The sequence below is a fragment of the Diabrotica virgifera genome, chromosome 2, assembly GCF_917563875.1.
Source record: "Diabrotica virgifera virgifera chromosome 2, PGI_DIABVI_V3a".
Taxonomy (NCBI): domain Eukaryota; kingdom Metazoa; phylum Arthropoda; class Insecta; order Coleoptera; family Chrysomelidae; genus Diabrotica; species Diabrotica virgifera.
Genome location: NC_065444.1, coordinates 197,831,072 through 197,847,182, shown reverse-complemented (window position 1 = coordinate 197,847,182; position 16,111 = coordinate 197,831,072). Strand labels below are relative to the sequence as shown.

The following is a 16,111-nucleotide window of genomic DNA, read 5'->3' as shown; positions in this document are numbered from 1 at the left end:
TGTGGCTTATTTCCCATTTGAATATACTTGATTATAAAAATGCCACAAGAAAATAGCTTCAGAACAACATTAAAACTTACTACAAGTGTACCTTTTAAAGTTAAAAATATAAATATTCTCATTTGAAAGCAGTATACTTATTTAAACAATTTTTATTTAAACAAATTAAAATATTGTTTTATAATAAATAAATTAATTTATTATAACAAAACAAAAGCAAGTTTGACATTTAATAATGAGTTAGTTCGATGGCTCTACTCGAGTTATTAAGGAACAAAAAAAGAATGAAGGAAATTGCTCCATGGGAAGCCGAGAAAATGAATTTTTTTTAACGTATACCGATTTTGAACTTTGAGTGTTACATTTTCCCCAACCTAATTTTTGATTGAAATTTTGCTATTTTTGGCAATTTTCACACGTATTATCGATAGTTTTTATTATAATAATATATGTCATGAGGATTTTAAAGATATGAAAATTGGTATGGAGAAAGAGGACAAAAATAAAAAGGTGATGGTTTGAAAATTATGATCCTATTGTTTATATCTTTGCCGTAAATTTCGGTCAACTTTGACCGGTTGTATCTCAGGAACCACTCGTCATAATTAAACGTTTTTTCTTTTAGAAGAAGCGACCTGCCACTGTCTTTCGAATACCGTTTTCACAATTTAATTTAGTTTAATATTTCCCGAGATATTCTATTTGTTTATAAGCCAAAAAATTGTTTATAATTTTAAAATATTCCTGAGGCCGCTTAACCAGTAGAATTTCAATTCTGTAAAGTACATTAGATAGGTATGGTGTCTTTTTATGAAAAAATCATAGTTATTCTTATGCATCATAATTATTATCGTTATTATAGCGACCGTAAATTTTTAATTAACATTTCAATTGTTGCTAAACTGTTCATTCAATTTCCATCGCCTTCTGGAATTATAATACATACGGAAAGGGCTTTTACGTTACCAAGTTATTTAATTATTGATTAACAACTACTTATCTAAATTTTAGTTGAAAATTAAAAATTTTGTTGGAAAAACCCGCTTTTTCCGGGGAAAGTTTTCGTCGAAGTGAATCGGAAAACAGGTCTCTATGCAGAATTTAATTGCGGTGAATTTTTATTTGGGTGTTTTTGGTCTAAAGTTAAAATCTTTGGAGTTATAGAGCAAAAATTGAAAAAAAAACACGATTTTCGGGCTCCATTTTGTTTATAAAAAAAGTAGCACACTATCTGCGGACTTTGCATATCTATATTATTAATACATACAATCATAAGATTCGATTTCAGCAATAAAATTGCTGGTAAATAACTTTTCCCAAAAATGGCCTATTCTTCGATAATCAGCCCAGACTACTATTATACTTTCACAATATCCCGACAGTCGATTGTAAAGAATGTAAGCCAATATTTTGTAGGTGACGTTTAGCAGGGTAATGCCTATATAGTTATCACAAACTGTTTGATCTCCTTTCTTGTGAATAGGTACAATATAATTATGTTCCAGTCTTCTGGTAGTTTCACCTGCTTCCAAATCAGTTCTACTAGCCTACATTCTACAGGTCAGGTTTTTTTGCGGCATGATTTAAAAGTTCAGAAGGTATGCCATCAGATCCAGGAGTTTTGTTTTCTTTTAATTTTTTTTATATTGCTTTGATGACTTCTCCCTCTGTTGGGGTGTTATCTTTCTCTCTTTCATAGTCCATGTCTTACCGCTAGCGTAGTAATCTTAATTAGTTTCGCAGGTGTGCCTATATTCGTGAGACCTCGTTTTGTGCTCATATTAATAATTAAAACGTTTATACAATAAAGTTAAAATCTAAGATATAATATTTTAAATCCTACATATGGGACTACTACTGACCTACTATTGATTATGTTCAAAATAAGAGAGCTAAAAGAAACTACAACGTTAACGGAATGGACTCTAATAGACCTCTAAATTTGAAAAAACCGCGGAGTGTTATCATCAAGGACCGGATTAAATGCAATCTGCATTTTTTGCATATTTTTGCATTTTTTTGATAAATTAGAAAATGTTGCATTTTTTCAAACATTTTAAACATTTTGCATTTTTTCTTGATAAATTCAGAAAAGTTGCATTAATTCGATATTTTAAATCTCAAAGGTCACTTTCACTTCCAATTAAAAAACTATCAGTCGTAAATTCAATAACTGTGTATAATCCATTTCTTAAGAAAAATGTTTAAATCAGGTAATATTCTTATTCTATTATCTATTTTTGGGACAAAGCCGACTAATCCCTAATATAACTTGGTCGGTAGGACAACATAGGTTGTAAAAACCTATTTGCTCTTTGTAGGGGGATAAGCAGGTATGTACAGAAATTTAGATTTTAATATTTGTTTATAAAAGCTGAAGTTCATTTCGTGTTTTGATTCGCAGTGCGTTGTTGCGTATTATTTTTGACATATAGTTTAAATTGAGTAACGAATAATTTTTTCGCCAAATTGCCGAAAGTAACAAGTATTAAACATTTGTGGATAAAGGCGCATCCAGAGCTTTCATGAGACGGAGGTAATTTATTTTGCTCAGCGTGCACAAAAATTGTAAGTACATACCTACCTATTACCTACCATTATACTAATTTAATTTATAATGCCTAATAGTCCAAAAGATTATTAATGTTGCATTTTAATATTGCATTTTTCATAAAGGCTCTTGCATATTTTTCACAAATCAATTGCATTAAAATGCGCATTTTTTTACATTTTTTTGGTGCATTTTTTCCGGTCCTTGGTTATCATTTAAATGGGTACGTTTTTGAGAAAGGAGTGAATTAGTCCCTAGACACAGAGTGAATGAGGGTGATTTCTATGTAATTTTGGTACAAACACGTATACAGGAAAATTGTTCTACGTTAAATTTACTATCGAAATATCGTATTTTAAAGTCAAAAATAATTTTTTTTACAAAAATATATTCAAAAGAAAAACAAGAAAAAAACACGAAAGAAAGCAATTTTGTTTTTTGCTCCATAACTTTTTTCCACAGGGATATCGGTATAGACATTGTTTCAGCGAAAAATAACATTCATCTTTCCTCTTTACAATGAAGTTTGGTAAAATCTCTAGAATTTATATTTTCCGAAGTAGGAACTTTCAAAGTTCGCCGCTCACAGCATTTTAGGGCCATTTTTCACATTATTTCGCAAACATTGTTTTGTAACTTTTTTTCTATAGTCCAGAAAGCCACTGCGCATCCGCTAGGAAAAATATTCTAATTCGGATTTTTTGCACAATCTTACTCAAAAAGGACTCCTTTTAACAAATTTGCATGTTGCCAGGACCAAAAGGTGGTCAAAAATTTTTTAAAAGTTTTTTTTTTTGTTTTTTTCCTAAAATTATTTTTTTTGCATGGAAAAAAGTTTTTTTAGATTTTTTGGGTCATTTCAAACAGAAAAGGTCTTTAGTGACTTTTCTCTAAAAATGATAGTTTTTGACATATAAGCGATTAAAAATTGAAAAATTGCGAAATCGGCCAGTTTTAACCCTCAAAAACTATGTGAAAAACTGAAAATTTGAATGTTGCCAAGGCAGGTAGATATTCTTTAAACATCGGTTGATGAAATCCCGAAGAGTTTTTTGCAATACAATATTCAAAACTCCTTTGTTTTTTAATTGCTAATCAAGCGTGCGCGACACTATTTTCCACCGACAGTATATGGTGCAAATGAGAGGAATAAATTCGTTATTTCGTAAACCGGAAACTTTAAAAAAAAATCCTGAAACAGGTCCATTTTTATTTTTAAGTTATGATATTGTGGCATATATGGTATACTAGTGACGTCACCCGTCTGGGCGTGATGACGTAATCTATGATTTTTTTAAATGAGAATAGGGGTAGTGTGGTAGCTCATTTGAAAGGTTCTTCAATTCTCTATTCAGTAATATAAAATTTACATAATTGTTTATACAAGGTGTCCTTCTACTTCTTTTTTTGTCTAATAATTTAATTTAATAAAAAAATTTTGGACACCCTGTATAAATAATTATGTAAATGTTTATATTACTGAATAGAAAATTGAAGAACCTTTCAAATGAGCTAGCACACGACCCCTATTCTCATTAAAAAAAATCATCGATTACGTCATCACGTCCAGATGGATGACGTCACTAGTATACCATATATGCCACAATATCATAACTTAAAAATAAAAATCGACCTGTTTCTGGATTTTTCCTTAAAGTCGCCGGTTTACGAAATAACGAATTTATTCCTTTCATTGGCACCATACTGTCGGTGGAAAATAGTGTCGCGCACGCTTGATTAGCAATTAAAAAACAAAGGAGTTTTGAATATTGTATTGCAAAAAAGTCTTCGGGATTTCATTAACCGATGTTTAAAGAATATCTACCTACCTTGGCAACATTCAAATTTTCAGTTTTTCACATAGTTTTTGAGGGTTAAAAATGGCCGATTTCGCAATTTTTCAATTTTTAATCGCTTATATGTCAAAAACTATGTAGTAGAAAGAAAAGTCAATTACTTTTAAAATGGTCTATTGTATAGGATTTTTAAGTTCTTAAGCAAGCTATGCTTTTTCCAGGTTTTATACTTTTAATGATTTTTGATATTTTTAATGATTATATTTTAAATTTCTCATTATAACTTTTTTCTTGTAAATTTAGGTAGGTATATAAATTCTTTTTGACCTTCGGGGTCAAGTGCCCATTCAGCCAGTAGCAAATGTGTAACCAATTCTAACTAAACTAACTACACTATTATTCTGGAAATTGAAAGAAGAACTACGATGGGGAGAGGAACTAGGATTACTTTTCGCACCTAGGGGTCATACAAGGTAACTCACAGACAGAAAGGGTAGACCATGGAAAATATAGGTAAAATATTTGGCGATATAACAGAAAGGTAACGAACTTAACGCCTACATACACTAGTTTCAAGTTACACATTTTAATAAACTTAAGAATAATTTTGTATACCTGATATTACATACACTAAGCACCAAAATTACGCACCACTTTAAAAATGGGACATTTTTGATGTCTCGCATTTCCTAAACCTGTTGTCCGATTTGAGTGATTTTTTTTATTATATTATAGCTTTGTTTTTCAAGAATATCGGTGTAATAATATTATTGCCAAAGAAGTAAGTGTCATTGTATACCGGGTGTAACAATGATAGTGTGTTTTTTCCTCAAAGTTTGGAACACCCTGTTGACAATTCTAGCGTATATAAAATATTGAAATTAAAACTCAACTATAGCTTTAGGCTTTCCTATTATTTTGCTTTTTTACTCATTCGCTTATGTTGGATAATAAAAAAGTTAGGTACTTTAACAACTAGCAATGTTATTCATCAATACAGGGTGTTTCTAAATAAGTGCGACAAACTTTAAGGGGAAATTATGCATAAAAAAATAATGACCGTTTGCTTTATAAACATATGTCCACAAATGCTTTGTTTCCGAGATACGGGATGTTGATATTTTTCTTACAAACTGACGATTTATTTATTGCTCTAAAACTGGTTGAGATATGCATATGAAATTTGGTAGGTTTTAAGAGGTAGTTATTGTGCATTTTTTGACATACAATTAAGAAATTGATATTCACCATTGGCGTGTATACGGGTATACACATTTTAGATACATCTCGTATGCACGCCAATGGTGAATATAAAATTCTTAAGTTTATGTCAAAAATGCGCAATAACTGCCTCTTAAAAACTAATAAATTTAATTTGCATACCTCAACCGGCTTTAGAGCAATAAATAAATCGTCTGTTTGTAAGAAACAATTCAATATCCCGTATCTCGGAAACAAAGCATTTGCTCACATATGTTTATAAGGCAAACGGTCATTATTTTTTCATGCAGAATTACCCCTTAAAGTTTGTCGCACTTAGTTAGAAACACCCTGTATTGATAAATACCATTGCTAGTTGTTAAAGTACCTAACTTTTTATTATCCCACATAAGCGAATGAATCAAAACGCAAAATGTTAACAAAGCCTAAGGCTACAGTTAAGTTTTAATTTCAATATTTTATATACACTAGAATATTCCACAGGGTGTTCCAAACTTTGAGGAAAGAACACACTATCTTTCTTACACCCGGTATACAATGACACTTACCTCTTTAGCAATAATATTTTTACATCGTAATGCTTGAAGAACAAAGCTATATTATACTAAAAAAATCACTCAAATCGAACAACAGGTTTAGGAAATATGAGTCATCAAAAATGTCCCATTTTTAAGGTGGTGCGTTAATTTTGGTGATTAGTGTATTTAATGATAGCAAAAATGGAGTAGATTGACAGGGGGGTAAAAGTTTTGCAATAATAAACTATTAATAACTTCCTGCAGGCGAGCGGCACACCCCTAATTTGAGGCTTAGAAATCGAACAAACGACCATGATAGGTGAAATGCAAATTTTGGTCATTTTTTTATGTTTTAGAGGTCGCTGATTCTGAATATGCAGTTTATTTTTATCTAGAATTGGTGGAACATGTTCAAATATCAAATTTTAAGCAATAATGCGAAAAATAAATTTTGATGATTTTTCAAATTCAACTCGCTGTAGCTTTGGTTATTTCCCTTTGAAAAATTTACTGTACTATCGCTGAAGTATTTAGATAACAATGAAATTTGTCTGAAATGTTTAAAGCAATTGAAAGAGGCGTTGTTAGATTTCATGTTTACATAAAAAAGTTGAGTGACAAATAGTATATTATAATGTTAACTAATACAGCATTCGTGACCCGTCAAAATAGCCCGGTCAAAACAGCCCCGTCAAAAAAGCCCCGTCAAAATAGCCCGAACACAAAATAGCCTCGACAAAATAGCCCGCAAACAAAATAGCCCCGACAAAATAGATCGCACACAAAATAGCCCCGGTCAAAACAGCTCCCGCTAAAATAGCCCCGGCTAAAACAGCCTCTTATAAACAATTAAATAATTATTTATACAAGGTGTCCAAAAACTTTTTTTTAATTTAAATTATTTGACAAAAAGGAAGAATGTATTTAATTTATTTAATTTAAAATGCATTTTACTGTTGCCCGAAAACAAAAAAAAATGTTTATATAATAAATAAACATTGATTTTCGCTTAACTTAAATGTTCAAACTTCCAAGAGGCAGGGAAGACAGGACTCGAGTTCTATGAAAAGACCATTTTTATTTAATGTGGTTAAGATAAACATCTGAATAGAGGATAATTACCGTTTCCGAAAAAATGTATTTTTAAGGAATTATTTCATGATGAATTCTGAAGCGAGCTTTTTTGTCGGGGCTATTTTGTCGGGGCTATTTTGTCGGCGGGCTATTATTCCGTGGCTATTTTGTCTGCAGGCTATTTTGTCGGAGCTATTTTGTGTGCGGGATATTATGTCGGGGCTATTTTGTCGGAGCTTTTTTGACGGGGCTATTTTGACGGGGTACCTACAGCATTAAAACATAAGTCAGGAAGAAGTTTCCTGGAAAATTTCAAGTCAAAATGTGCAATAGGAAAAAAGTGACGTGACTTTATAAACGAGTGCCATTCCCCCAAAAAAACGCCTATTTATCGAGATACTGACCACGGTGTGGTGAATGGCTAATTTTTGTTATACTAATTAAAATGGAACAGTGTTGTAGCGCTTTAAATTCAAAACAACATAATCTCATTTTTTTTTTATTTTAAGGGGAAAAATTATGTTTACCCAATTAAAATTCAAAATAAACCTCATTTTCGTTTTCAGCACCATTAAAAACATAGAGTGCGAGAAAAATTAGCCATTCACCACACCGAGGTCAGTATCTTGAGAAATAAGCGTTTTTTTGAGAGAGTGCTACTCGTATATAAAGTCACATACCTTTTTTCGTATTGCATATTTTGACTTGAAATTTTCCAAAAAACTTCTTCATGACTTATGTTTTAACGTTGTGTTGGATAAAATTATAAACTGAAAAGTTTGTCACCCAAGTTGTTTAAGTAAACATGAAACTGACGAAATATGACGACACAATGTTTAAAAACTAACTACGCCTCTTTCAATTACTTTAAACATTTCATACAAATTTCATTGGTATCTAAATACTTTAAAGATAATACAGTAAAATTTTCAAAAGGAAATATTTATAGCGACCAAAGATATACCGAGTTAAATTTAAAAAATCATCAAAATTGATTTTTCGCGTTAATGCTTAAAATTTAATCTTTGAAAATGTTTCACCATATCTAGATAAAAATAAACTTCATATTCGGATTTAGCGATCTCGAAAACATAAAGAATGACCAAAATCCGTCATTCACCTGAAAGTTGATTTTCGTGGTCGGTATAACATCATTTTAGGGGTTGCTGCCTCTCGCCTAGTGTATTTGTATTTCAAATTTACTGCAAGCATAAAAAATGTGATCTAAGTCACTCACCACATTGCAGGTTTCACAAAGTTCGGTATTGACTACACCGATTCTATATAAATGTTGATGAAAGCTTGCATGTCCCAATTTAAGCCTACAAATGGTCACAATATCATTCCTTGTAAAATCATATTCTTCGTGCCACAACACTGTCGGAACATTTAAGTAACAGTGTGTATCGTGTGGAGCAATTACAGCAATATTTTCTCCAATGAAATTCCCATTTTCCCTTAAAACTACTTTTAGATATCGTTAAATATTGTTGAGCTCCTAAATTGTTCTCCATATGTATACTATACAGTTGTGACCCTTTCTTCGGCTACCGAATCTACAACTTCATTTCCATGAAGTCCTATATGAGCTTTTACCCAAGTGAATTTTAATTCGTATTTCTTTTTTTAATTTATGAATTTTTAATTTTAATTCTCTAGTAAAAGGATTTATGGTAGGGGAGCAAAGTATGCTAAATTTGCAGTAACTGGAGCGTTATGGGGACCTATTGGATTGTAATTATTAGGTCCTAAAACCAAAAAAAGTTAAGTAAAATTTTCCATTTTAGTGGGGACTTTCCATTTTTTAATTTAATTTTCCACTTCCAACAATCGTTTTTTCCGACTATAGCGCCATATATCCATAATTCGAAAACATGTCTCGAATCAAAGTTGCGTATTTTTACGTAAAGAATCCAAATCTGCAATAAAAATTTGGGGGTCCTATTTAAGATTTTAAAGTAACCCCCCACCCCACCTCAGTGGGGGGTCGTGTTTGGTACCATTCGATAGATTTTTCAAAAACATTTTGAAAGTGTATTTTGCAAGTTTTTCGATCTGATGTTCATTTTGCGAAATATCGCGGGGTTTGTATTTAAAATTTTAAATTTACCCCCACCCCTGTCCGAGGGGGGTCATGTTTAGTACCATTCGATACATTTTTGAAAAATATTGAAGACATATTTTTTAGTTTTTCGATCTGACGTTTGTTTCGCGAAATATTCGCTTTTTTTGTGAAATATTTTGACTCACCCATTTCCTTACGCCCCACTCAAATCGTCAGATTTTTGAAATATACACTCTTTTGTATGTACTTACTCACCTTATCTTAATCTGACAATTTCGAGTATTTTTAAGGATAGATTTTTTTTCGGACCCCCTTAACTAACTTCCCTGTGTTAAGAGCCAATATATGGTAGAGGTACATCTGCAGGGTACCAGGTTTCTCCCCATATGGTAATCTGACGCGCTCGAGTAACTGCAAAAATCTTCGCTTGGGCTCCCCTACCATTATATCAGTAGCCACCACATTAATTGGGTTAGTGATGCATTTAAGAATCGATAAGAAGTCACTCATAAGATGTATTTTTAAAACTTGTTTTTTTTTTCGATATACTCGCAGGCTTTAATACCGATCGCTTCTGCAGAAAATTTTTTAACCAAAAGACCATTTTAAAGGCAATTGACTTTTCTACCTACTAAATGTAATATTGCGTATACCTAAAGCTACGTAGAAAAAAGTTACAGAACAATGTTTGAGAAGTAGCAAGGAAAATGGGCCAAAATCGCTGTAAGTGGCGAATTTTGAAAAATCATATTTTTGTAAATTATAAATCACAGACATTTCTAACCAAACGTCATTTTAAAGAGGAAAGAGGTGAATTTTTTTTCTGCGAAGCAATGTCTATACCTATATCCCCGTGGAAAAAAGTTATGGAAAAATGTTATGGGGCAAAAACCAAAATTGCTATCTTTCGTGTTTTTTCTTGGTTTTCTTTTGACTATATTTTTGTAAAAAAAAATATTTTCGACTTTAAAATGTGGTATTTCGATAGTAAATTTAACCTGAAACAATTTTCCTGTAGTTGTGTTTGTACCAAAAGTGCATAGAACTCGCCCTAATTCGCCCTGTGCCTAGGGACTTATTCACCTGTTTCTTAAAAGCGGCACCTTTAAATGGTAGCACTCCGCGGGTTTTTCACATTTAGAGGTCCACTGACTATAAAACAATGAAACCCTGTTAACGTTGTAGTACCTTTCTTTTTTTGATATCCATTTTATTGCAATCTAATTTAATAAAAAATAATAAACAATAATATGAATGTTAAGAGTGTGACACAGTCAGTATTCACCCAGTGGTGAATACCTAAAAGAGTACAATAATTATTGGATTAGTACAGTTATTAATAAATTAGTTGAATTAATTTGAAATAGTACAATAGTAATAAGTGGGAATGATTAGTTAGTGTTGAGGCCAAGAGCGTCTGTTCTTTTTAGTCTTCTGTTCTGTAGGGGTGCCAGAAGATGGTGACCAATATGTTTGGGTGAACCTGTAGTCTCTTATGATACTTGGAGCACAGAGAAACAATTTATTCTTTGACGGTTTGGACTTGGAGATGCCTATGTATATTAGCATTGGAAATGTACCAAGGAGCTTGGCACAGTTGCCTTAGAACTTTTGATTGAAAGCGCTGTATCTTGAGTAAATTTGTTTCACTGGCAGTTCACCAGATTTGGATGCCATACGTCCAGATGGGTTTTAGTACACATTTGTAGATCAGAAGTTTATTGTCTAGACTTAGGCGTGTATTTTGATTCATGAATCAGTACATCTTTCTATAAACGAGTCCCAGTTGCAGTCGTTTGTTCCAAATATGCTTTTGCCATGTTAGGCGACTGTCTAGGTAAATCCCGAAGTATTTGACTTCACTTCTTATTGGCAGTGGTGTGTTGTTAAAGATTACAGCTGGATCAGCCCTTCCTTAGTGTAAACGTAATGTGTGTTGACTTGGAGCTATTAACTTTGACTTTGAGTTTAAACCATATTTCAAGTCTATTTAAGTGACTTTGTAGTATCTGTGAAGCTAGGGTCGGATTTTCGTGGCAAGCCATTAGGAGAGTGTCATCTGCATATGTTGCAATTGTTGTACGATCTGAAGTTGGTATATCTGCTGTGAACAGGAGGTACAGTGTGGGTCCAAGGACACTTCCTTGGGGTACGCCAGAGTGGATGGAATGTAGAGTAGTGAGGGCCTCCCCTAGTTTTATCTGATACGATCTGCCGGTGAGGTATGATTGTAGGAGCATGCAAATTGGATGAGGCAATTGTCTTTTAAGTTTTGATATTAGACCTTTACGCCATACCTTGTCGAAGGCTTGGGAGACATCCAGGAAGGTTGCTGTACAATATTTCTTGTTCTCGAGTGCATCTCTTGCGGTTCTGACTACCCTATGGACCTGTTCAATTGTGCCATGTTGTTGTCGAAATCCGAATTGGTAATGAGGTATTAGGTTTTTTCTGTAATGACAGTGTCTATTCTTTTCAGGAGAAGCCTCTCAAACATTTTGGAGGGTAAAGGCAGAAGGGTAATAGGACGATAGGATGAAGATTGGGTTGTGTCTGTTGGGTTTATGAATTAGAATGATTTGTGCTACCTTCCATTGGGAGCGGGAAGTAGCACAATCTTAGGACAGCATTGTATATGTACATTAGTAGCTTTATTGCTTCTTCAGGTAGTTCTTTGAGAATTAGTCCTGTTATCAAGTCGTATCCAGGTGCTTTTTTGGTATTTAGGTTTTTTATTACTTCTTCAATTTCGGCAATTTTAACTTTTCTGGTGGGAAGACACATCTGGTAGGATTCATCTGCTATATCTGTAATAAATTTCTCTTCGTTCTCTGGAACCTCCCTCTTGTGCGATTGGAAAACTGACTGAAGATGTTCAGCGAAGGTGTTAGCCCTCTCTTCGTTGCTTCGAGACCAGGTGCCATCATTTTTTTTATCGCTGCTTTAGTTTGTTATTGTGTTTTGAGTTTTTTAGACAATTTCCATAACGAGTAGTTCTTTTCTTCAGAGCTAGACAGATTCTCTAGAATATAGTTTATTTCTTGTTCTTTGTGTTCCTGTAGGAACTTTTTTAATTGACGGGTTGCTCTGTTTTATTTGGTTTTGTCATCTGGAGCACGGGTGGTCTGCCATCTTTTTCTTAATTGTCTTTTCTCGTATATCATGGTTTTTATATAGAGCGGGTATGAGCCCGGTCTCTTATCGTATGATATATCAGGTGAAGTTTCCCATGCGGCTTGTTGAATTTTTACAGTTAGATGTTTGACTGCTTCTTCTATATCTTGCTCAGATTTTAGTGGTAGGTTTAAATTTATACTATTTTTTATTATATCTCTGAAGGTATTTCAGTTTTTCCGGCTGTTGGATAAAACTAGTGGTTTTGTGATGTGGTGCACCTGTGTATTTAGGGTAATAATGAAGGGAGAGTTATCAGATGAGAGATCGAACAAAGGTTGAACTTTCAAGTAATTTAGAGAGATACATTTGACAATACAGAAGTCGATGAGATCAGGCACTTTTCGTGTGTCGGTTGGCCAGTACGTCGGCTGACCCGTGGATGCCGTTAGTAAATTATTGTTTTGAACACTTTTTAATAATTCGCTACCTCGAGAGGTTATGAGTCCTGATCCCCAATGCAGGTGTTTAGCATTATTGTCACCAGCAGCTATGAAGCGATTTCCGAGCTTGTTAAAGTATGTCGTGAAGTGTTCTTCTTTAATAATTTTATTTGGTGGACAGTAAACTGCAGATAGTATAAGCTGGCTATTCAAATCAGTTATTGAGATAGACGTGGCTTGTAAGTTTACTTCACTATGCTTGATTATTTCATGGTGTCTAATGTTGTTTTTTATAATTATAGCAGTGCCTCCATGGGCTCTTCCTAGAGGGTGTTGAGTTATATATGTTGAGAATTTGGGTATATTGAAATAGCTTTTGTCTGTGATATGTGCCTCAGATATTAACATAACGTCCAGATCATGCTCTGAAATAAGGGCTTTGACTTCCAGACTATGATTAGTCAGACCATTGGCGTTCCATATACCTATTTTCTTTTCCAATGTTACTTTCTAAAATACATAATAAAGAGACTATATATGTTTAAAATTCATATAAGGATGTAACTATGTATGTTTTTAAGGACCATAAATTATTGAAGTGACTGCACGCATGCTTTTAGTAAGTAGTTACCACAACCATATTTATTACGACGAAACATATTATAGTGTGAATAATCAGTAGTAAGAGAGCCTACATATGGATTCAGTGGTCGTGAGTTCGAATCTGATCAAGGGTAGGAAAGTTTTCATTTATTAAAAATTAATAAGTGATAATATTCCATATCCTCGTGGCATCGGTTCTCACCGGATGGACCGCATACGTTCGGCGTCTCTTTGTAAAGACAGTGAAGTCAACTTTTCAAAGTAACAAGACAAAGTTTCCCAAAAAACACTATACAATACACTATTAGGCATCGGATTGCAAAATCAACTGTATCATGCTAATGTCCTTTAGTTGCCGAGGCATGCTAAGTAAAAACAGTCTATAATATTTACCTGTACTTGAATAGGTTCGTTCTCTTGGCCAAGAAATTTATTAGAAGGTATTATCTGTATATAATTAGAATCGATAGGATATTTAGGCAAATCTTGTCCAAATCTCTTTGCTGCTACGGCATCCATTTTTCCACGGCCAAGATTACTGTGACTTGCATCTTCATATGGAGAAAGAGGAAGCACTAATATTTGGGTAGTGGTTCGACATATTTTAAATGAGTTATCATTGCTTTCGACAAACTGAAATAAAAATTATAATATAATAAAAATGAATGGATCTAGGAAAGTTGGTCGAAAACACTTCGTCGACGGAAATTAGTCGACAACATTTGGTCGACAAACAGTTGGTGGAATGCACAATTCATCGAATGTACGATTCGTCGACGAACATTATTTGTTCGAATATATTTTTCATCGACAAACTGTTATTTATCTTTAGGATAAAGGGATTAGTGGTGACAAACGACGGATTATTGGGGGGGGTTTGTTAATTTTTTTTCTAAATCTTAATTATTGTTAAATTTAATGAAAAAATTGGCTGCGGTGGGAGAGTAGACAGCAAATATAAACCGATATTTTAATTAGTAATGTTGAACCGTTCTTCTTTTTGGTGTCGGCGCACTTGCGAACGAGGCATTGCCGGACACGTCAAATTTAGGGGTACTTGAGGACAAGACGAAATATGAAAGATGCTGAGGTAATTAAATTGTTAGGTAATCGAGGCATTTCCGTACAATAATTACTGCAATAATCAGTCAAGATCAATAAAAAAGTAAAGAAATCGTGAGAATAATCTTCCCTTTACACTTTATTCAAGACTTAGGACTGGCTTTTAAATTGATACTTATCAACATTTTAGACTACAGCAGAAAATTTAAATAAAATTTTGAAAAAAAAATAAAAATCCATAATCCTTCATTTGTCAACATTATCCCCTTTGGGTCTTTGTCGACGAAAAATCCATTCGATCAAATGTTCGTCGATGAATTGTAAATTCGATTAATTGTGTATTCGACCAACTGTTTGTCGACCAAATGTTGTCGACTAATTTTCCGTCGACGAAGTGTTCTCGACCAACTTTCCGACACCGAAATGAATAACAATTTTCATTTCGTCGCAGCACGAAGCCAAAGCCGTCCTATATTTCAGTTCACTTAGAGAGAGCTATAAATCCATTAGTTTTTCATCAGACAATGCATATTATAAAGCTATCTATAAAACAATCTGAAATAATTCAGATAACTAGCCTCCAATTGCAACTCTAATAGTGCGGCAGATTCGTGCAAATATTGTAAGAATTGTGCATTTAATGATAGAAGCTTATAATTTGGAGCACATATACTACACATACAAAGGTTCAAATTTAGGTACGAGGCCATCTCAGATTTTACCTTTTACAAAAATGGCGACTATACGTGACTAATATCACGATAACTTTTGAACGAAAAGTCCGATTTCAACCAAATTTGGTATATAGGTTCTATTTTTGATGTATAAGATCGAGGTCTGGAACCGGATGAATCAGTTGTAAAAATATGTTATTTTTTTCAATTCTTTCACCCTGTATATATTAACTTTTCAAAAAGGTAGTACCGTCATAAAAGAGCGTCAAAATATTTTTTAGGAAATATTTTGAACTTTTTAGTTATGTTGATTACCATTTAATAAATGCATAAGGTATGGCTGCACACGACAGTGTCGATGCAATAAGGCTGCTTTAAAATGTACCGCACTTTGGGCATGTGGCGATATTTGTTTCACATACCATTATTTCTTTGAATTTTATCTTTATACATTGTATCTCTCGGTCCACTGTGTTCTTCTTCTTCTTAAATCAGGCGAGGCTCGTTAGTCTCTGGCACTTGGTCATAAGACCTTTGTACCAAACCCTGTTCTTCTCCTTAAACTTTAATAAGTCCTGACGCCTCAACGAAGGCCAACAGTTTTCTTATTGGTAGTTTTAGGATCTCTTCGGGTTCAAACCTCATTTGACCAGTGAAGTCCTGCCTTACATCCCCTAGCACACTGCAATGGCATAGTATGTGTATGGCAGTTTCTTCTTCCATTTCGCACTTTCTGCACCATGGTTCATTCACCTTACCTAGTTTATATAGGTGATTTCTTAAAGGGCCATGTCCAGTCACCATTTCAGTGACCGTTTTGATCTCTCGTTTATTGAGGTTCATCAAATTGTTCGAGAGTTTTTTATCAATATTCTTGATTATTTTTTTAGTGTGGATTTGCCCTTGAGTGGTTCTCCATTTATTTTGATGACTATTTATCAGACATTTCTGAACCTCATTTTTCATAGCATCTTTAGTGATGCCACAGAA

The 16,111-nt window shown here is 33.4% G+C and overlaps 1 protein-coding gene across 1 annotated transcript in view; it reads right to left on the bottom strand.

Annotated features, from left to right (window-relative positions):
- The window catches only part of LOC114328113 (polycystic kidney disease protein 1-like 2), a 311,210-nt gene that overhangs the window by 115,323 nt on the left and 179,776 nt on the right, over positions 1–16,111 (bottom strand). Inside the window, exon 12 of the mRNA XM_050644966.1 lies at positions 13,779–14,018. Within this exon, the coding sequence (XP_050500923.1) occupies positions 13,779–14,018 (240 nt within the window). The remainder of the gene's footprint in view (positions 1–13,778; positions 14,019–16,111) is intronic.